The 23,201-nt window shown below is 37.5% G+C and overlaps 5 protein-coding genes across 5 annotated transcripts; 2 read left to right on the top strand and 3 right to left on the bottom strand.

The window, feature by feature from the left end:
* Positions 1-4,317: 4,317 nt before the first annotated feature.
* PHYBLDRAFT_77163 (hypothetical protein) lies at positions 4,318-10,692 on the top strand (the record flags this gene model as incomplete). The annotated part of the gene is made up of 4 exons (XM_018443231.1): positions 4,318-5,104; positions 5,346-5,863; positions 6,176-6,355; positions 6,658-10,692. The coding sequence occupies 4 exons, from the start codon at positions 4,318-4,320 to the stop codon at positions 10,426-10,428; spliced, it is 5,256 nt and encodes a 1,751-aa protein (XP_018295059.1). The 3' UTR covers positions 10,429-10,692.
* A 1,327-nt stretch (positions 10,693-12,019) lies between these two features.
* Positions 12,020-12,797, top strand: PHYBLDRAFT_62784 (hypothetical protein; the record flags this gene model as incomplete). The annotated part of the gene is made up of 5 exons (XM_018441014.1): positions 12,020-12,093; positions 12,218-12,274; positions 12,361-12,402; positions 12,487-12,539; positions 12,649-12,797. 5 exons carry the CDS (start codon positions 12,020-12,022, stop codon positions 12,795-12,797), a joined length of 375 nt encoding a protein of 124 aa, XP_018295060.1.
* A 410-nt stretch (positions 12,798-13,207) lies between these two features.
* Positions 13,208-13,871, bottom strand: PHYBLDRAFT_165520 (hypothetical protein; the record flags this gene model as incomplete). The annotated part of the gene is made up of 2 exons (XM_018435250.1): positions 13,208-13,348; positions 13,689-13,871. 2 exons carry the CDS (start codon positions 13,869-13,871, stop codon positions 13,208-13,210), a joined length of 324 nt encoding a protein of 107 aa, XP_018295061.1.
* Positions 13,872-14,686: 815 nt separating this feature from the next.
* Positions 14,687-16,668, bottom strand: PHYBLDRAFT_180292 (hypothetical protein). The gene is made up of 4 exons (XM_018438291.1): positions 16,397-16,668; positions 15,916-16,272; positions 15,150-15,815; positions 14,687-14,989 (listed from the first exon to the last, which is right to left on the bottom strand). Exons 1-4 carry the CDS (start codon positions 16,613-16,615, stop codon positions 14,888-14,890), a joined length of 1,344 nt encoding a protein of 447 aa, XP_018295062.1. The 5' UTR covers positions 16,616-16,668; the 3' UTR covers positions 14,687-14,887.
* A 652-nt stretch (positions 16,669-17,320) lies between these two features.
* Positions 17,321-22,626, bottom strand: PHYBLDRAFT_165522 (hypothetical protein; the record flags this gene model as incomplete). Its single annotated transcript, XM_018435251.1, has 15 exons — positions 17,321-18,285; positions 18,393-18,510; positions 18,628-18,780; positions 18,894-19,072; positions 19,134-19,303; positions 19,401-19,575; positions 19,665-19,793; positions 19,910-20,096; positions 20,286-20,570; positions 20,679-20,724; positions 20,790-20,845; positions 20,948-21,088; positions 21,192-21,274; positions 21,383-21,757; positions 21,927-22,626. 15 exons carry the CDS (start codon positions 22,624-22,626, stop codon positions 17,321-17,323), a joined length of 3,762 nt encoding a protein of 1,253 aa, XP_018295063.1.
* Positions 22,627-23,201: the final 575 nt, after the last annotated feature.

Below are 23,201 nucleotides of genomic sequence, written 5' to 3' on the forward strand. Positions count from 1 at the left end.
TTTACCATTTTTTTTAGTAATCAAGATGGCATTTGATTTCGAGATAAATTATGTAATTCTTTATTCAAATTCAAATAAAACTTATAGCATATTATTAGCCACAGCAGCAAAAACACCAATAAGAATATAGAAGAAGAAGAGGAGGGTATTCAAATCGTCCTCTTTAACTTTAAAGAATAATAATAATATATGTATAAAACAAAGATTGTAAAATGGGTATATACCATTATTTAAGCAGTATATTGTTTTTACAATAATGTGTATTCTATTCTGAATGTGGATAAAATGCATATTCTTTTTTAGATGAATATATATATATATATATACTTTATGTGAATTACACCAAATATCTCCTTTTTTTGTTTTTGCCTTTTTTTTTTTCGTTAATTCAACACTTGGTCTTCTTTTGGATTGTAAAGCAAATATAAGAATTACATAATTCTAATTATTAATTTTTTTTTCGGGTATAAAGTATAATTGTAATTCTAGCTGTGATTTTCACTGTAACTTTGAGTATAATTACAACCGTAACTTATTGTAATTGTAACTATGGTTATAATTGTTGTATTTATTTCCAGAGTAATTATTACTATATAATTATTATTTCTTCATGGTAATAAAGCCAACAGCAATAATAATACTTGCAATCATTTCATTATTAATACTATTACCAAAATCCTATCACACGCTTCCACCAATGTCTTTTAGCCTTTCCTTTTCCCTTTCCATTTCCTTTGGATGCCTTTTGGTCTTGCTGTTGGGATATAGTTGATTTTTTTCTGATTCTTTTCTGGGACTTATTTGATTCGTCCACCCAGGCATCGAAATGAATTCCAAACACACCAATCACAGGTAAATGGTCACTCACACCCTCAAGTTCGTCGTCCATAACCGCACCATAGGACCAACACTCTGTGCTTTGCTGACGTTTGTTGTTGTTTTGCCCAAATAGTTGCCACCAGTTTGGAGGTCCTCGTTCTACAACAGACCCATTACGCTTCGTACGCTTGTTGGTACTGCTGATATTTTTGCCGTCATGCCACAGGATCCGATCAGTCCAGCTCGGAACTCGCTGTTTAGGGGAGCTGTCGTAACACAGGGAAAGCGGTAATCCAGGTGCGGCAGCCACCCGCTCTCGTTCCTTTTCTTCTGGTTTCGAGGTTGATAGTGATGGTGAGGGTGATGGTGAGGGTGAGGGTGAGGCTGATGATTTTGATTTTGTTTTTGATTTTAATTTTGCTTTTAAGCTTGACTTTGTTTGTGATTTTGATTTTGATTTTGATTTTGATTGTGGATTGGATTGTGCTTGTGCTTGTGATTGTGTTTGTAATGCTTGCTCTAATGCTTCGTCCTGTTCTGGTGCTACTGGAGAGTGTTCAGATTCAATGGACGAAGAGGTATCGGATATACTATGTGCGTGTTTGGTATCAAATTTGAAGGTAGGTGGGAAATTTATCGGATGCTCCTGGAAACCTTCAAACGGATTGTCGGGTTGTTTTCTGGTATTTGTGAGCTGGTCATACTTTAATACAGCCTAAAAGTATTGTTATTATTTTTTGATAAAAAAGAAAGAGAGAAAGAAGGTTGAGTAACATAAATAAATAGGGCGTAATTGACCAGGGCGATCTCAAGTTTAAAGAAAGAAATATAATGTATGTATATAATTATATTGAATATTCAGAAAAATAATAATGAATATAAGTATAATACCAGTAATATTAAATATAGCGGTTGGTGCTTTTTTGCTTTTAAATTATATGTGGTTTGAGTTTGTATACCTTGTAGTCTCCTTTTTGAAGGGTCTCTAGCACCCAGGACCGTTCTGCATCAACTCTGTAATTTGTGTCACCGAATATGAAGGTGTGGTCGAATCTTTTAATAATATTTTCTACATGTTCAATAAAAATGTATCAATAATATTAATTAGTATTAGTACTAGTACTAGTACTAGCACTATCATTATCATTATCATTATCATTGGTTGACTAATCGAATTAATGACATTACAACCAAGATATTCAAAATAATCTAATTAAGTAAATAAAAGGATTGGTAATTATGCGTACCATGATTGTGAGGGTGGTGATGATATTCCTTTACAGATGTCCTTATACCACGATCCTTTAAATTGTTTTCAGTGAGCTGTTTTGGATCTTTAGTCTTTGAAGATTTATTAGGCGTTGATTCCAATGGCACCTGTGCCAGTACCGACAACGGCGAGGATGCTGATGCTGATGCTGATGATGCTGATAATACTGGTGGTGATAATGAATCTGATTGTGTTTTTGTGTTTTGTTTTGTTTTGGATGGTTGGTTATTTGAGAGTATTTCGGTCTTTGTCTGCTTTTGGCTTGGTGGTTGTTTTTCTGGCTCAATCTCCTTTATTTTTGATTCGTGCTTGTTTGATTTGGACAGCTTTGGGTCACGCATCTTGAGATCATGCAGGATCCTGGAGACGTTTGCATTTCTCTCATCGTTATGAGACGCATGGGCTTTAATAGCATTATTGTTATTATTATTATTTTAATATAAAAAAAAGAAGAAGAAGAGGTAAAATAAAGTGAGTACAAGAACGGAGCACAAGATGGAAATGGAAATGGAAATTGAATTTTTATATATAAATTATATATATTAAATGTTGAATGTGATGTGATTAGAGACAGAGAAGAGGAGGTAGGGATGAGAAGTGCTATTAGTTTGTCTTACCTGTCAAATGGCAGTTTATGAACAAGAGAGATCTAGGACCAAACATAAATGATATAGCGACTGCACCTTTGTTGCTATGGTTTTAATGTAATAGATAGATAAGTATAAAGAGCATAAATAGTATATGTATATATATGTATCGTGCCGATATATAAAAATACACACGCATATTAGCACACTAACAATATCTATATATAAACAAGGAGAAAATAATCATAATCTTTATGATAGCGATGGTGATGATTAATAGCTCATTAATACTTTACCCAACCATGTTTGCCCAGCCGGTCTTGATATGCTCACTCTCGATATTTGTAATGTAGTGCCTAACAGGCTTCCAGACAAATACTGCCAGATGGAGGGCGGCCAAAGTTTCTGTTTCAATCAAGGCATAGTGTTTGCCAAGAAAAGTCGAAAGGCGTTCCTCCCAGACTTCTTTTGAAGAATAGAACAAGGATTCTGAAATGTCCCGCTCGCACTCTTGGGTTCCGATAGCCAATAGATGGTAAGGGTGAGTGGCACTGCTATCCAGATGTGGCAAGGTGCTCTCGTGTGGATCTTCTGGATTCCGTGTCAGGAAAGTGTCGAGTTCGATCGGAAGAAGACGGCCGTACATATTCCACGTGCCGACAAACACCTTTAGACGATCTGGGTGGCAGGACGGACGAGACTTTGGAGAAAAGGCCATGGTCTTTGACCGTTTGTTGGACGCCGAGGACAGCAAGTTGTGGACGGCCGCAAAGGTCTTGGTGCGTTCCGGTGAGGCTGGTACAGAATTGGTAGACAAATGAAGAGAGTGTAATGAACCTGGCATATTTTCTTGTTCTTATTATTTTACAGTGACAATGGTAATAATAGCAGTATTTTAATAAGTAAAACAAGAATAGAAATAAAAATAATAAATTATTAATAAATAAATATATAAAAGTAAGTAAGAAAATGAAGGAAGAATCAGAATCAAGATAATAAGAATATGAAGAAGAAGAGGAAGAAGAGGAAGAAAGAGGGAAATTAAACTAGTATATATAAAATATATAAGAATAAGGAAAGAAAGAAAAGTAGTAACTTTTTTATATATATATATATCTTAATATCTTAATATCTTAATATCTTAATATCTTAATATCTTAATATCTTGGTCTCATTCTATATGTAGTGTGTATGTATATGTACTCTTTGGTTTAACCTTATGCTTTTTTTTATTTAATTATTCTTATTTATTTATTTTTTACTTAATTCACCTTTATTTCCATATTTGGAGAATACCATATTCTATAAGCATTTTTTGCACAAACTTTATGGAAATTTGAATTTCAGTTGAATTTCAATTAAAATTACAATAATCAGAAAGAGTTACGATTACAATTGGGATTTCCTGTTTCCTCTCTCTCTTTTTTTTTTTTTTTTTTTTTTTTTGCAAGGTATTTTTATTTGGCGCAAACATGCACAGACCTTTTTTTTTCCCTTTCTTTCTTTCCTTTCTTTTTTTTTTACTATTTTTTATATATATATATAAAGTATATATAAAATATATATATATATATACAAAAAAATATATAGACATTTATATATATATATATATATATATATATATTTTATTTTTTTAAAAAAATGCCCCTGTTGGCCATAGCTAAACTCAATTCGAGTCTGTCAGTTTACTTTTATCGCTATGGCAACCTCTTTGTCTCCCGAACTTTACTACTCCTCTTCTTTTCGTTTTCTCTTATCACCTTCTTTTCACTTCCAGTCCTTCTTGACGTCTATGATTCCGCTCGCCAAAGCACTCTTCCAACCCAGTCTCACGATGCCCAATTCTGGCACTTTTCACCTCATGTCCAATTCACAAATACCACCCAACAAATAACCACTACCACAACCACCACAACTACTACAGCCCCAACAACGACTTCTGCAGTTACAACACAGCAGATCAGAATCTCACTTGCACACAAGAAGATCACTAAAGATCTCTTGCTCCATGCTCTCGACATTCACAATCTACTCACCACAAGTTTTGTCACCCTGGACGGACAACCGTCCTCTCTATCAAACATATGTCTCGGCCGTCAAGGTCTGTGTGTAATTCACTCGCCTGTCGACTACTGGCCCACCAGAGCTAGCCTTGAGGATGACCCAGACTGGAGGGCAACCATAGACCGTCAGAGCCACAGAGTCTCAGACCAGACCGGACTCTCACTACACCCCTTTTCGATGTTTGGCAATGCGACACTCGACAAGAACGGCTATTTGATCAATGCTGACTCTATTGTCCTGACCGTCCTGCTCAAACACCCTAACCCTCACTATGCCTCTCGTATCTGGGATACCCTGTGGCAGCACACAACCCAGCAATTGAATCTTGCTCGGTTAGAAACCAATCCTATAAACGCACCTACCGGTTGGTGGACTCAAATAAGTGCACCCACAGAAACCCTTTATTACAAAGCAAGTTTTTATTCATTTTTATTTTATTTTATATAATAATAATAATAATAATAATAATAATACTATCATAGTAACTATAACACTTACAACAAACATAAAAAAAAAGAAAATAAAGGATAATATAAAACTAACCCTTGTATTTCTTACAAATAATTTTTCTTTTATAAAAACCTACACTACTTTATAGTTCAAAGTATTTACTTTCGAATTACCTTACCGTTACTATGTCCTAGCCATTATCCACCTTGGTCTCTTCCTAGGAGTCTCAAACGCCTTTTCAACCTCGACCTTGATCAAATCCCAGTACACGTTCGGACTCGCGACCATCTTTATGTCGATTGCCTGCCACACAACCACCGTAGGTATCTTCCGGTTTTTCGAGATTCGCTTTGTTGCCGTCCCATGGTACCTTTGTTGGCTTGTTGTACATGTTGCTACTCTCGAGAACGCCTTCTTGATGGCCAACGCGGTCCTGAGCGCGGGCTGCGATATGCAGGTCAAAGAAAAGGTCTGCCGTGGAATCCAGAGTGTGGGTGTGCCCATGACCACGACTCTGGTGGCCGAAATGGTGATCCTGTCGATTGGAACTGCCATGGACCACGCCCTCATAAAAGAGTTTTGTCTGTTTACCAAAATAGTACTCTTGGTAGACTATGTCCTTCAGTTTACCTTTTTCCTTGCCATGCTTTCGATTGACATTCGCCGTGTAGAGGTAAGCAAACAAAAAATAAATCAAACAATACCCTTTCATTATATCATCCTTCCCTTCCACTTCTTGCTTTGCTCTGCCCTACCCTGCCATACCCCTCAAGCATATATATATATAAATATATATATAGAAAATAGAAATTGACTAATAAGTTTTTTTCTTGGTACACATTACTAATCTTTTCTGTGTGTTTTTGTGTGTTTGTCTGTGCCTGAATATATGCATTCTATCATTTTTCTTCTTTATTCTTCTCTGTCTTTCTGTGTGTGTTTGTGCGTATCCGTATGTTTGTGGGTGTTTCTTTGAATATTATAGCTGGCCGACTTGGGTGATAGTCAATTGTCCAAACGATTGCGAGAACTTTTGCATGTTGATCCGTCTATTGAACAGGGGCCGGACTTTTGCCCTGTTCAAGACACGCCGGATGAACAAGACTCAAAGTCGTGCGCAGAGTGTAAGGAATTCAAAACCCACAGAGCCGTTAATGCTCTTTTGGTAAGTAATATTGTTGTATGTAGGATAATTTTTGTTTTACAATAAAGTAAATAAGATATTATATTATATTATATATATATATAAGTTTGTACATCTATACCCCATTTTCTTCTATAAACAAACACACACACACACATATATATATCCTATTTAAGAAGAAGAATAGTAATAGTAATAGTAATAGTAATAATGATAAAGTTAATACCATAATTGACTTTAAAGAAATTGTAACTAACCAACCTCTTCTTATTTTCATACCTTTGACTTCTTTATACACATTATGATGTGGCTAAACAAATTAGTTATGTTTGATTATCCTGGCCCTGGCAATGTTTCGTTCCAAGGGGGCCACAAATGTATCCAACAGTTTAAGCGCTGTTTCTCTGCCGTCGAAAGAGGTCGGACATTTGGAGCTAGTATCAGCTCACTTCTGGCAAGTCGTGAACCCGCTCCAGGAGACCCAATGGCTGAACACCAAGCCGCCCTATCTGATCGTACTCGCCAAAGACGCCCAAGACGCCGACCAAGGCCGGTCTACACTTGCCAGCTGCGTATCTCACTACGAGGCTAAGAGCGTTGCGCTCCAGACCGTCCACAAGCAACAGCAACTCATGCGTCCTCCGCCATCTCGTCTGCGCGGGTGGGTCTATGGTGTGGCAGAAACTGTTTTGTTGGCTGTGCTACAAGTAAACCTGCCGTCACTTTTGCTCTGTATGGTCTTGGTGGCCATCATCATGTGGATCACGCCTCGATTACGCGACCGCTGGCTCTTACCTTTTCTCGAGACAAGCTTTGTGCACATCACCCTGCGGAGTTTGTCGTTCCTGACTTACATGTTGCCCTGGATCACCACCTTTTTGAACCAAAGCATCGCACAAACCCTGAATTTTCAAAACCAGCAACAGCAACAGCAACGCCAACACGATCAGAATCAAAACAAAAACAACAATAGAAACAACGGCAGCACCAACCGTCATAATCACCAGGGTGCAATCTCAAACCAAGCTAAATTTGATAGCAGCACAAACCATGTAGGCCGGGTCTCAGTCAAGACTTTGTCAGGCCAGCACGTGGCTGATGTCCACCGAATTGCTGTCAATCATCAGCACAACACGCTCGTCTCTAGCGGTCAAGATGGCCGTCTTGTTCTCTGGGATACCAACAAAGCGAATTGGATGGCACGTTTGGATCCTGTCAAGAAATCTCGTCTCAATTCTCTCTACTATCCTTCTCGACCCACAGCCCAGACCTCCTCGAAATTCTCACAAACAAACAACAGAAATCTTAATAGCAGCGGTGGTATCAGCAGCGCAGTTGTTCGCTCTGTAGAAATCGACCGTGCCAACAAATGGATTGCAACCGGAGCAGAGGATGGCGTCGTACGTATCTGGAACGCACTAACCGGCCAACTTATGCATTCACTCTCGGCCGAAAGTCAGCATGTAGAGACTATGGACAACGGTATTCGTAAACGCCATGGAGCAATGTCCGCATCAACATCCACATCCACATCCACATCAACGTCAACGTCAACGTCAACATTAGTAGCAGTAGAAAGTCAGAAAAACACCGGTGTTAATAGCCGCGTTGTAGACCGTGTGTTGGGAATCCAATGGGTCGGACGATCAACTGCTACTACTAATACTACTACGATGAACAAAGGCGAGGCACAGAACCGGATTGTGTCAGTTCACAAGAGTGGAATGTTGCGCGAGTGGGATGTGACTCTGGGCGAGTGTGTCCAGCAAACCTGCACTGGCCATCTCAAAGACATCACGGTCTTACACTGTGTGGAGTCTGAGCCGGCTTACCTTGCTAAACCAGGCATCACTTGGCTCTTTACTGCGTCCAAAGAAGGCGTAGTCAAGTGCTGGCAACGTGATGTCAGGACAAACGATGAACCTTGGACCTGTGCCTATACTATTGATGGCCACCATGGCCAGATCGTTACCTGCCTTGCAACCGAATTTCCTGTCGGTGGCATCGGACTTTTGGTGACTGGCTCGAGCGAGGGAGCCGTGATTGCCTGGAATTTCGAGACGGGCGAATGGATCGGGACACTCTCGGCCGGAGGTGTCAAGACTAAAAAGAAGAACCAGCAACATGCTCGGGATCATCCTATTGGTGGACCTCTTCTTCGATTCAGCAAAACAACCTCGTCTAATACCAATAATGACAATAGTTATAATAATAATAATAATTATAATACTGTCTCTACTCACTTTTCTGCCACAACCACCACTACCACTACTATTAACAACAACAACAATTATTCTCATGGAGGAATTGAAGAAAACCCCCAGGTCAAGGGTATTCTGCACTCTCTTGAACATCGAGTCCAGAACAATGAACCTGGAGACCATCGTGGGCCAATTACACACGTGGTTGTTACACGTTATTGCGAAGTCGAAAATGGCCATGGACAGTGCAGAGGTTGTATTTCCTGTTTTGGAAACGGATTTATGGTTGCTTCCTGCTCGGCCGACGAAACTGTGCATGCTTGGCGACTCGAGCGTGTGGGTGGTCCAAATGTGAGCTGTACGCTCTGTGCAAAGGACTACCACAAGAAGCAATACAAGCGTACTCGGAAAGTCAGCACTTGCAACACTACAACTGACCAGGATTTAGTGGGAGGAGGGATTTCGCCTATACCTTCGCCATCTTCTTCATTAACAACATCAATGACAATGTCAACCTCAACCTTAACAAATACAGGAACAAATCATGGTACTACGGTGTCGGCGGGACGTCCCCGAAAGCCGTCAACATCTCAAAGTTTGCCTGTCCGCCGAGTTCATCGCCATATTCGGCCCAGCCGGTCTTCTGCACACCAAGGGGCAACATCTGATGATAGAGGAGATCCTTTGTTGGATATTGAACAGCTGGCTGGAGATGTCGAAGCCAATTTGGAAACTCGCTTTTTGGGAAAGATTGACCAGGTTTCCGGGCGAGGCTTGGTGTTTTGCAATAACAATATCCTGGCTGGTGTTCGCCAAAGAACCACACCGGTTACTCCAAAAGGCCAAAACAACCCTAACAGCAGCAATAAGTCCTATTCTTCTTCGGGAGATGGTTTTGGGGGTGATACCTCTGGTCAATGGGAAGCCTGGTTTGCACCTCTTCAATACCATGATCCTCCTGTTTTCCACGATTTTGGAGATTCGAATAGCCTGGGACATACAAAGACCTCAATGATGATGATTCCTGTGGAGACCTTTGTATTGGATACTGATTTAGACCAACAGAATGATTCTGTAATTGCCGAGGCTACCGTATCAGTATCGCCTAGTAATAACAATAATAACAATCTTTCGATTGGATCCATTATTGGGTCATTATTTGGTGTTATCAATCGTCGCCCGAAATCTTCGTTATCGAAACAACAGAACACTCACCCATGGAGACAACGTAGACGACCGCAGCTCAGCAACAATGGAAGTGGCAGCAATACAAGAATTTCTAGTAGACGTCGAAAGGACAGCAAACAAAATTTCGATTCGGAAGACAGCAACAAAAACAGCCACAAGAATAGTAATGATGATGATTATGATGAGGATGATGAGGATAGCTTGGATGATGGAGAGGCTAGCGAGATTCTCCCATTTTCAACCGTACGACACATTGTTCCGATGACAAAATCTGGATTTGTATGTGATTTTGGCAATTTTGTCAAGGTGGTGACTATTCTTCAGAAAGAAGGAGCCATGCGTCACAGTAACCAAGGGTTGGATGAGACACTTGCTAGTGTTGTGCCCTTGACAGCCACGAAGAGTGATTGTATCTGCCTTGGAGATAGTGAAGACTGTTGTGGTGGTAAAGAGAAGGTGAATGGCAAATGCTGTGGTGGAAAAAACAAACGTCGTAATCGCCAAGCCATCAACAAAGACAGTAACAGTGAGGAAGATGAGGTTAATAATAACTACCGACCACCTGTGATTGTTAGCCCACCAGCAAAGATAGATATCTCAAGTTGCCAGGTCCGCAGTATTGCTGACTGTTCGTTCAAGGCACATTGTTCCAAGGCAGCCGATTGTCGTGCATCGGTTTCCAAGAAATCATCGTACGGCTTATAAAATAAATACAGAAAAAGAAAGGTTTTATATAGATATTCCTTTCTCTTTTTCCCTAACCCCACATTTACACTCTGGAACTTCGCTCTTTCTTTCTTTACTGCACAATTCCTATTACCATTCCCACTACCATTATCATTACCATTATCATTACCATTACCATTACCATTATATTTATATTTATACTTATACACTTACTCGCTACACACACACATATATATATATATATATATATATTATACAGACACGACCATTATACACATACACAATATCCTATATATCTATATAATTCCCTTCCTTTCACGTTAATTTACTTCTTCTTTCTCTTCTTCCTCTTGTTATTATTACTTTATCTTATTGGTCCAGCCACTAATCTCAAATAGACCAAGAAAGAGAAAATCAAAGGAAAGAAAAAATAAATAAAACAAAATAGAGAAATAAAAAAAAAAGGTACAATATTTATCTTTCCACCTTTTTATATCCATCTTCATCTATCGATTAATTAGTACCTTATTATATATATATTTCTAAAAAAAAAAGCAAAAAGACCCAGAAAAATATGGCATGATGTTTTTACTATATATTTATTTATTTTTTCTAAAAAATAAATAAAATAAAAATAAAAACGATATATCAAATAAGATCGAGCGATTGACTGTATCAGACACTTGTAAAGCAGAAAATAATAATAAGAATCTTTAGGCAATTTTGAGCCTTTTTTCTTTTCTTTTATAGTTTAGTTTTATATATATATATATATAATTAGAGCTTAAAGTTCTTAGACTAATTAGCCTTCATCTAGTCAATATTTGTTTCTTTAGAAGTAGTCTGTTTCTGTCATTCTTTAGTTTACAGTACAAGTCCAATGTGAAAAACCAGATAAATAAAAGTGGGATAAAATGAATAAAATTCTTAGCAAATTTAAGGCCAAGATGTGCACAAATCATTTTATCAAAGATATACATATGCACACACACATACATTTGAGTGGTGGATATTCGGTAGTATCAATTGTGGGCTGATAAATAAAATGTTATAATAATAGAAATCAAGAAATGGCTTGGGTTGGCTTGGGTTGACTTTGTAGCTAATTTATCAAAGGTTAAAATATCATAATATTGATAATATTGATCTTAATCAAGAGAAAGAATCAATAATTATTAAATCATTAGAATATATTTGTGATTTGTACTGTATTTTAAAATATAAAAAAAAAGATATAGGAAGAAATCATCTAAAAGGAGTATTTGGAAATCTACCAAGTTATTCTTTACCAACAAAAACCTCGAACATTCATATTTGTTAATTACCTGCAGAACCAGAGGTATTTAAAACAACTTCTGACGCCACCATTATTAGATACAATCGTGCGTATATATATATATATATATACATATATTCTTATGGAAAACATTAAAGAAGAAGAAGAAGAGGCTTGAGATAGAAAAGAAACCTGGAGATCCAAAATACATGATAAACCGAGATTTATCTTGTTTCTAGAATATAAAGTCTTACCTGCCTGCATTTTTCTTCCTCTTCTTTGTCTTCTTTATATATTTTTCATTTCTTTTTTTTTTAAAAAAAAAACAAAGTCATGATCAAGTATATTGTATTTTGTGTTACTCTTGTCATTTGTCTTGTCAAGGCTGTTGTCCTTAACCCGCATATGTAAGTTTTTATTTTCAAGTCAAAAGAGTGAAGAATATGTACAACTAAAAAAAAAGAATAAAGACAAAAAGGCAAACTAACTTTACCTTCAATTGCTTTACTAATCTCTAACAACAACAAAAAGCATTGTACCTAACGAGAGCACAGTATGGAAAGCTGGAGGAACCTTTGATGTAAAATGGTAATTAAAAAAAAAAGACACATGCACCAAAAGTACTCAAGATACTCTTTTTTACTTATTACTTGTATAATTGCGCAACCTTAAAGGGATACAATTGTCTACGGATCCCCAATTGCCCCAGAAGTCAAGTAATTCTGCCATTTACTCAAATCATAATAATATATTCTGTAACCAAAATTTTAATCAATTTGTCTCATTCTACCACTTATTAGTGGTACCATTAAGCTCGGTTACTTGGATGGTACTGACATCAATGAACATTTGTGTAAGTATTATTTTTTATTTATTTAAATATACATGCGTTTGTGAGGGTGGGTGAGCGTAAAAGAAAGAAGGAATGAAAGAATGAAGAAGAATTCATCAGCCTTCTTTAGTTTGGACTCTTGCTTCGGGATTCCCTTTGAACACTGGATCTCAGAGTGTCGTCTTACCAACCGACCTTGTCACCAAAGCCTCGTATATCATTGTTCTGATGGGAGATTCCGGAAATTCCTCACCCCAATTCACCATCGAAGCTAATTAATCATTTTCTTTTCTTTGTCTTACTTATTCACTTTGCCTCATCTCTTTCTATTATTTACTACTACTATTATTAATTTCAGCCTGCAATTATTTTCTTGTCTTTGAGATGAATAGCTTATATACATACTGTAGATATTTACTGTATATATGTATATACAACAACAGCAACAACAACAACAAAAAAGAGGGATTTATCATATTTAACAATAAAAATCTTAGACTTTCTCCTATTTTTGGACTTCATGGACGGTCTGTCTCTGAGATATGATTCAATAAAGAAGTATCTATTCACAAGGTCTATCTTCTTATGGTGTAATCGGGCATAAGTATCTATATTTTTGGATTTGTTTCAATTTCAATTTCGTCTTTTTCTTTAATTAAAATCAAATCTCTTTTCAATATATATATAAATCAAATACATAGTGCATGTAGTATCTGTTTATCAATACGATACAAGTCAACGGATTTAAATTGAGAAACAAAGACGCCAAAATAAAGATATTCTTTCCAACGGTCCAACAGTATATAACTTCTTTTTATGCCAAAGGTATCCTACAGAAATTGAAGAGTAAATAAAAAGGATGATGGTCAAAATTGTGTACGTTAAAAATGTGCCATTGCTTTTTTTTTTTTAAAAAAAAAAACGTTTACCATGCAATTAAATTTCCAGAAATATTTATTTTTGAGCATATTTAACATCATCTTTCTCAAGCTCCCATACACAATTTCTTTCTTGTCTGTACCCATTTAAATACTGGTAAGGCCTGGCTACATTGTCATACCATCGTTTGTCGTGTTTCCTGTATAATATGGGTTCCTCGTCTTCATCACTTAAATAACATTCCTTGTATATTTGAAACCAGTTTGGTAGCATAGGTTGCTAATGGGTAACCGAACCCAATTGATCAACATCAGTGTCATCTTCTTGTTTAACAACATAGTGCTTTATAATACCCTTGTTTGTGACGATATTAAAAATCACAAGTGTTTCCAGCTGCGTGTAGGGCATATCAATAATGATCTTCCCGTTATCCGTGAATTCGGATTTCTTAAAATAGACGTAGTCTAATTTCATGAATGAAAGCCTACTGCAACGAAAGGATAAATATTTAAAGATCTGTTACTTGTAGCGATATTCTTTAGCTCTATTCTCTGTAGAGCGTGTGGACTGTGATTGTGGTATGACTTCTTGGAGAGGTACACACCGACTAACTATATGTCTAGCGATCGCAACAATGGGTTATTTATCCAGGATAATGTCAATTTCGATAATGACAATGGTCATGGTATGTAGCTCGACTAGGAATGGGTAGGAAAGTAAAATACTCGTACTTAGCGTGTCACGGCTGCCTTGACTCAAATCCGCCCACAAAACTTTCAGTGATTCTGGATTAAGATTAAGGCAACCATTGAAACCTCTTATCTGACTTTTATCATCGCAGTCGGCTTTAATATTAGCTTTTCCACTTTTACGTCAAAGTGCCGGAGAGTGTCGTAAAATAAAAGATATATCGATGTGTTTCTGTAGGGAAGGTATAGACTGATTGGCTATCAGGGTACCGCCGTCCCAAGTACGCTTTAGTACAATTGGTGTGGACAGACTCAAAAGTTCAAATCCATATTAGATAAGACCAAGTGCTCATACTACCATTATTCCATCTTGTGAAAACCTTTTATTGCCGGTCTTTCTAAGCCTTACATCATATGTCACATCTTTTCTATTAGACACATGCTCTTCTCCTTTCTCCAAGTGATAATGAAAGAAGACTAGCCATTCAGCTGTTAAACAAAGTCATACTTTTTTTTTAAAAAAAAATCCTTCTTTTTGAACTTTTAGTCTGTCTGCACCGATTGTATTGCGCTACAACACATACACACAAAGAGTGATAAATATCTAATTATACAGATATATAGCTATATAAATTTATTTATTTATATATAAAAGGGAAAAGCATTTTGTGTATGAGTTATATAATGTAAGATGAAGTAGAAAGGAAAAAGAGATAGATAAAAAAAAGAGAAAAAGGGTAAAATCGGGTTAATTATTATTAATATTCTTTTTTTTGATAGTGTTTTTGTTGGATATTCTGCTTAAGTATGCTTGGAACGGAGAGGCTCAAGAATAGATCTGAACTTGCCGGGACCAACCCAGTTACCGTCCAACAAGGCGTTCCAGTAAATGGCAGGAATAACCTTAATAAAATAAAGAATATTAATATGAATTGTTTTGCCATTAATTCCTTCTTATTCTTCTGTACATATATAAAGAACCACCCTCTATTTTACTAAACTACACTACTCTACTCTACTCCTCAGACATATTTATTTAAAGAAAAATGAAAAAGTATCTTACCTCCTTGTTGAGGAACTGTCCAACGCTGGTAATCTTACGCTGGTCAACAGGGAAGGTCTCAAGAGGCTTGCCGGTGTAGCCAGAGAACTCGGCAAGGATCAACTCTTTGCGACCGACGATCAAAGGACAGCTGGTATAGCCATCGTAAACTGCCTGTTCAACCTTCTCTCCCTTGATATCAGCAATAAGGTTGTGCTTCAGGACACCCGATTCAGCAGTAATGGAAGCCGCGGTTTTAGAGGTAGGCAAAGAAGAGCAGTCACCGAGCGAAAAGACATTCTTGTAACGGTTGTGACGCAGGGTATCCTTGTTAACATCAACCCAACCAACCGAATCAGCCAACTTTGATTCCTTGATGAAATTGGGAGGTCCTTGGGGAGGCGCGACGTGCAAAAAGTCGTAGTGAACAGTGCTCAGCTCTCCGTTCTTTCCATTGTTGCGGAAAACGGCCTCGTGGTTGTTGGCATCAATTGAGATAAGCTCGTTCTGGAAGTTGACCTGGATGTTGCGCTCATCGGCCAGCTTCTGCAGAACCTTTCCGTAGTGGTCAATACCAAAGATCTTACCCAGGCTGGTGTTGTAAATAACATTGGTCTTATCACGGACGCCAGACAAACGGAAGGCTTCTTCAGCCAAGAAGACTATCTTGGTAGGAGCACCAGGACACTTTATATATATATATATATATATATATATATAGTTAATATAACATATTCTCAGCCCAACTGGTTTTCTTCCTCTCTTGTCGTCCATCTCTGTGTCTTACCTTGAGGGGAGTGTTGGGGAAAGTAAAGACTGCATTTCCACCCTTGAATTCCTTGATAAATTGGTAAGTCTTTTGGACACTCTCGGGAGAGTAGTTGGAAGTAACGCCGTCCTTGCCAAGGGCTTCCTTCAAGCCCTTGATTTGTTCCCAGTTGATCTGAATACCAGCAGCAACGACAAGATACTCGTAACCAATAGTTTCGCCATTGCTCAAGGTAACCTGGTTGTGGTCAGGGTCGAGCTTGGTGACTTTGTCCTGAATCCACTCGGCCTTTGAGGGCATTACGCTGGCCATGGGCTTAACAGACTCCTTAAAGTCTTTGAGACCTGCACCAACATAGGTCCACAAGGGTTGATACTGGGTCCAAAAAAAGAAAAGAAAGAGTATGAGATTATCGCGCCTCAAAACAATATATGCTTATACAGTATTCAGTCGTTTAAAGATGTATATACATAAAGGTAAAGAGAGAAAAGGAACTCACGTAGTGAACACTGGCAGGGTCAATGACAGCAACCTGGTCCTTTCCGAGCATCTTCGAGAGTGTGGATGATACCGACAGACCACCAGGACCTGCACCTACAACGACAACCTTGAACTTCTTGTCAGCCGCGACAGGGGCAGCAGGAGCAGCGGTCTTTGCGGCGGTGGCGAAGGCGCGTCTGGCAGTGGTGAGTACTCTGGTGCGTGTGAGAGAGAGCATTTTGTTTAGAAGAATAAGATGAAAAAGAGTATGAAAATAAGAGAAGGAGGAAGAGGATAAGGGCGGACAAGATTTTGTTTTGGGCATTAAAAATATTAATATATTTATTATACTTTATTCACCGTTTAACTGTATATACAATATTTATAGTGGCAGTTAAACTAATCCCGCATAGAATTCGATTTCTGATATTATTTTTGTCTTAGATGAGGACGAATTACGACTACATTTAGATGTCAGTCGCGGGCACAAAAAATGGCGTCATCTACAAGCTTTGAAGGCGTAATATATTTTATGATATTTTACTTTACTAAAAGGCTTTGCTAATGAACAATAAGATTGCTTTTTGCCTAAAGTAAAGTTGATTGTGTACTAGACCATAATCAAAGGGTAGAATATGATAGAAAAATCTACAGAACAAATTCTGGTATTTTTCTTCTCTTTTTATATATATATTTGCACTACTTTACTATACATCAATTGTAATACTTGTCCAATAAAAGACATACACACATGTATATAGACGTATAGATGCATAGACGCATAGGCACAGATATTTATATTAGAGTATATTTATTGTTCCTGCTTTAAGAGTGGGGAAGAATACGGGGTTTAGCGTATAATAATTGCCCCGTATTATAAGAAAGTAAAAATATATACATAAAAAAGAAGAAGAACAGATCATTATGCAAAATCAAAGTAACTTCAAATTTCTTTAGCCATAGTTCGGCCAGCGCGATCATCAGAATTGAAACCCTCTCGAATAGTATCCACCTTCTGCTTAACATAGTCCTTGCCAAACTCCAATTTACGCATGACCTTGAATTTGTGGAGCTTCTTGTTCTTCAGGCCTTCGTGCATATTCTCAAGGTAGTTGGCGTCTTCATTTTCACTGCCCTCAAGTACAAACTCATCATCACTCGAGCCATTGTCATTATCATCATAATTATAGTCCTCGTTATCGTCTTCATCTTCAGCTTCATCTTCATTTTGAATATGTTCTTGTCTTTCTTTTAGAGCTTCGGATGTTGCAGTCGACATTCTTCGACTCTTACTACGTTCAGTCCCCGCTGCGGTATTTTCGCTGCTCTCTTCACGAATCCACTGCTGTGCTTTGACTTTGAAATCTTCATTATGGAACGGATCGGCTCCAATCATGTCCTTTGTGAACGATTTGAGATTGCCGTGAACAGGCGAAAAACCTGGTACGATTTTCATTCGGATCTTGACTTGGCCATACGGACCGTTCAAAGGCCAATCGTCTTCGTTCCGATTGGCTTCCTTGGATTTTTCGGGCGTGTAGTGATGCAGACCAACCAGGACCTCTTGCCAGTCGTTGTCACACACTTCCTTGAGCCAGAATCTTCCGGTAGCCTTGCTTCCCGACATAGCTCCCTGGAAACAATGGATGTAAACCGCAGTTCGGTAACGCATCGTGAGTGGGAAATACAATCGTTTGCGAGACCAAGCGTATTGACCAGCTGTTCCACTGTCATTGTCGCCATCGTTGCTTCCTTCTAATTGTTTGAGATCTGAAGCCCGAAGACGTTTGTGGATAGATGGATCAACGTTAAGGGCAACAATTGCCTTTGTTGATTTAAATGTTTCTGCTTCCATGGGTGGTTTTAAGCCCATGAACATCACACGTTCAATAATCAAAGTACCAACATCTAAATACCAAATACATATATCAAGCCATTATTAATACATATGTATATATAAATGAAGGATGTTACTACTCTATTAACAGTATTTTTTTTATAGATTGTAGGCTTACCAGCTCCTCTCAATTCACGTGGAAGAGTAAGCTTGACAGGTTTATAGCGTATAAGCATTGAAACCTTTCCAAAACCAATTCCTTTAATCAGTGGAACCCATCGCTCGGTCTCTTTGTACTTTATTCATAATTAAAGAAAAAAGACAGTTTTGTGGATATGTTAGATTGACGATTCTTATTTCAATTAGCATTTACATTCTTTAGATTATTTTTGCTGATTGACTGTATATTTTACCTTTTCTATTGTGGGTCCAAACAAATCCTTGAGAGAGAAAGCATATGTTCCAAGTACAGGATCTCTTTCAAGATCAATTGAATGCTTGACTGAGATACGGACATAAGCAGAATCATAATCTTTGATAAACTGTTCGGTGATCGCATTCCAATACTAATCGATTGTTGTTTCAAATAGTAATAAAAACGAAAGGAAAGCAAGAGAAAGGCATTACTATTAATATATTCTCATATGTATACAAGTAGATATATATTCGAGAGACTTACTGGACTAGGGTTACTGAGCTTAGCATGTGTTTGATACACCTTGAGGTCATTGATGTACAAAACAGCGTAAGGATTAACAATAGTATTAGAGTTGTATGGATGTTTGAGGTCTTCATCAGTGACTCCAGGATCTCCAATCTCCAGATCTGTAGCCTGTGTGATTTGCACCGACAATATACCTATAAAAATGTTATTAAGTAGAGCAACAATATACTTTCAATAAAATGAAGTAAAACATACCACTCTTGTGGTCTGGTGAGATTTCTTCCTTATCTTCCTTGTTTGTCTCGCGCTGCTTCGGGTCTAGCAAAATATTCTCTACTGGAACAACATATTTTGGATGGAAAGTCATCTTGAAATCGAGCTTTATCCGGGACTCTGACATATCCTTGCCATCAATTGGAGCCCAACTAATTTATACACAAAGAATAGATCAATCGTGTTTTTTTTTTAGTATTAAGGAATAACATATATATATGTATATAAAAGACAGAGAAAGTCTCTTACCCATCAAATACAGCATGCTCTTGTTGACACCATCCAGTAACATTTCCTAGACGATCGAGTTTTCCGAGCACAACATCTTTTACAGATATAGAGACCGAACCCCACAAGTCATCGAAATTAACCTTGTCTGCATCCCAGACTTTTATGTCAATCATAGTGTCGGCCAGAATATCATCTAAAGAAAGAAGAAAATGTTTATATAAAAGACATCGATAATCAATCTTTTGAAACCAACAGGCACTTCTTTTATATATTTATCATTACCTTGATGCACAAGAATGCATAATGTTTCGTTCCATCGAGGATCTTCTTCATTAGTGAGTACTCGAGTGCTTGCCATCTGACGACCAGGTTGATTACTGAGTGATACGGTAGCATATGAATCTCTTGCCTCTGTTATAATCATAATAAAATATAGATATATATATATATATATAGCGAAAGTTTTTTTTTTTTTGGATATTTGTTACATTACAAAGTTTCATAATTGTACTTGTAGTTCTATTTACCTCCAACCTTGGCATGAATGTCACGAATGGCCTGTCGAATATCTACCTTTACCACACCAATAGCTGTAGTGTCACGGGTAGCAGCACCAATTAAGGCCTGGATGTCGAGTGTCATACTCTTTGGATCTACCAAATCTGCAAATCCTAGCTTTACACCCTCGTTGACCAAAGTTTTCAACATAGGAAGCTATATATATATTATATATATATGAAAAAGATAAATTATTTAATTAATAAAGACAGTTAATTTTTTGTGATTATTAACCTCATTTAATATGTAAGCTAACACAGACACACATATATGTTATATGTCTGTGAACTAACACAATAATAAATATAATTAAAAGAATTAAGAAGAAGGAAAATAGGGACTTACACGCATCAAGTTCAAGTGCTTTGACATTGGCATTACGCCTGTTGTGATGGTCGGAACGCTTGTGAATGAAAAGGTAATTTTTGATAGGAATGGTGGGTCAGCGGAGGTTAGGATCTTGAATAACAGTTTTCCAGAAATATGGGTCAATTCGGCCTTGACATCCAGAGGTGCCTTGATACCGGTTTTGAAGCGCAAGGAAAGGCCAGGAGGTGTGGATTTGACATTTGATCTTGAATGAGACGATGCAACGGCTCTAGAGGTCAGACTAAAAGACACCTCTCCGAACTATTATAATGACATTTTGCTTTTAGACTTTTTGGGAGTTTTTTTTTGTTTGCTTATTGGCTTTGTAATTTATCAATATAAAATCTAATGATATATTGATAGACTTACAATGCTTTCGTCTGGTTGACCAGGGTGGTGTGGAAAGACACGAATCCTAATTAATGGTATAAGTAACTAGTCCTTCTTTTTATTCTTGTTATTATCAAAGCCATTATTTACTTTTGAATTACTGGAGACTGGGTTCCGATATCAAAATCAGTTACTTTTACGGCTTGCTATTGAATCGGGGTTGTTAGTTTTGAATTAATTTAAACAAAAACCAAGCAAGCATATATGTATATGAAGAGAGTAATTCTCCAGACATCTTTAGCTCTTACAATAATACTGGGGGCCACAGACTGCAGAGTGTCTTCCAAAATGTCTTCAACAAAAGCAAACATGCGAGGATCAATACTTCTCCAGACTTTTTGCAAGATGAAATTGATCCACTCTACACTCTCTCCATTGGTTTCATAAAGCTATCAACACAAATAAACAGGTTTAAGATATATACATGGGTGTATATCAAGAATGTATCCATAAACAATAGTACATATATATATTGATTGATATACTACTTACAGTTGATGCACCATCCAGTTTTTCCAATTGCCAGTCCAATCCGTCCTTTGATTCGGTACCGACCACCCAATAAGCCAAGGCGCCTAAAATGGAGATAGGAAAAAAAGATCAATGCTAAGAAAGTCTAATGATCTATGTCTGTAAAACTGATTTTTCTATATATTATTTTCTATATCATTTTGTTGCCTTACATCCTGCGATGGCTAGAAAACCAAAAAACAATCCAATGCTCAGCCTGCCAAAGAAATAGCAGATCATACCACCAACCAGGATGTATTTGCTCACAATTGATTCGAACCCTTCGATAAGTTCGGCTGGTGATGTAGGCTTCAAAGGTACTGGGAAATTGAGCTTGTAGCATTTCTTTGGCAGATCTTCTTCTGTGTGCGGCACGTTATCTCCTTCAGGCGATGTATCTTTGGGCCCTCCTTCTCTTATGGTACCAACTGAGGACCTTTTTTCTGTGCCTGGTAAAGGTTTGTTTCTACCAGAAGGTGTCACAGTCTTACGGACTCCCTTGATACGAGTGTCTCCTGCATCAACAGCATTGACATGGGGTTGCCGTCCTTTGATTTTTTTTTAATTATAAAAAAAATAATGATAATAATACCGAATAAATAAATTATACATTTATATAAATGGTTTAGCTTCTTCTTCTTCTTTATTAGATCAACAATGAAGAATTTCTAATTATACAGGTCATATTACTTTAAGTAAAATTCGACATTTACTTACTTGGATTGGCACTTGGCATTATCGGGCCTGGGGGAGGGCCTGCCTGTTGTCTGGCAAGATCATCCTGAAGCTCAGTATAATTATTATCCTTGTTCTTTGTGACAGTTATATTGGGTTGAGAAATTTCTGAGGGTGTCATTTGTAGACTATATGAATCTGAAGGTTCTTTTGCTGAGTTGGCAAGAAACATGTTTTGTACGTCATTCTGATCCTCTTGGTTTCTTTCGTATTTTTCATTATTATTATTATCATTATCATTATCATTAACATAATCATCATCGACTATTAGTTTCGGTAGTTCTTTTTCTGGGGATGGTGGCAATGGTTTATCCACAGATATTGTGCTTGTCGTTCTTGTTCTTGTTGTAGTCGCTGTTTTTGGTCTTGGTCTTGGTCTTGCGGACTTGTTAGTGTATTGGTCACTAATGTTTGAATCATCGCTTTCCATGCCATCAGTGTTGATTCCCTGTAACCGCAAGTCCATCTCATATAGCGCATTGTCTTCGGGTCCGAGAGCATCACTTCCAGTGTCACTGTCGCTGCTGTCATAAGGATGCTTTCCTTCTACAGAGGTCGGCGAACTGTAGAGATACTCGGGAGCCTTGTTTGGATTGTTTCCATCGTGTCTGTATAGGTGTGTGTCTTGAGCTGAGTTGACATCGATTTTCATTCTCGATGACTCGGTCTCAGGAAAAGACATAATTATATAGTTTTTACAGAAAGTTAAAGAAGAAGGCGGATTAAAGCAAGAAAAAGAAGGAGCAAACGAAATCCAAAAAAAAACGCATATATATATATATATATACATATATATATAACTTTCTATCCTGAGATTGTTTCCACTATGTCATTTTGAAAACACAGATATCGTTTTCACACACCTTGCCTTTTACGGGAAAGCAAACGTCAAATTATTATTGATTTATTTTAAAGCTCTCTTGCACGCCTCTTTAATATACATATATACACCATTTGCACTGGCATATGTAATGAGCAATCTATCCAGTGGTCTATAGAGAGAATTAGTGCATGCGTGCTGGAGGAATACATCCTTTGTGACGAAATTTCTTCATCTTTTAGCTTTATTTCTGTTAAGCCTAAATCTTGATTTACTGGGTGATCCAACAAAATCAGCAGTATGGAACCAAGTCTACATTGAACCCAATTGTACTGCAGCCTCTACATCTTTACTTTTTCTTTGCATTTTAATATTAATATTCGATAAATTCCATTCGATCATTAAGAGACCATTTGAATCGGACTTTGATACTCAAG

Source organism: Phycomyces blakesleeanus (assembly GCF_001638985.1).
Source record: "Phycomyces blakesleeanus NRRL 1555(-) unplaced genomic scaffold PHYBLscaffold_5, whole genome shotgun sequence".
Classification (NCBI taxonomy): Eukaryota; Fungi; Mucoromycota; class Mucoromycetes; order Mucorales; family Phycomycetaceae; genus Phycomyces; species Phycomyces blakesleeanus.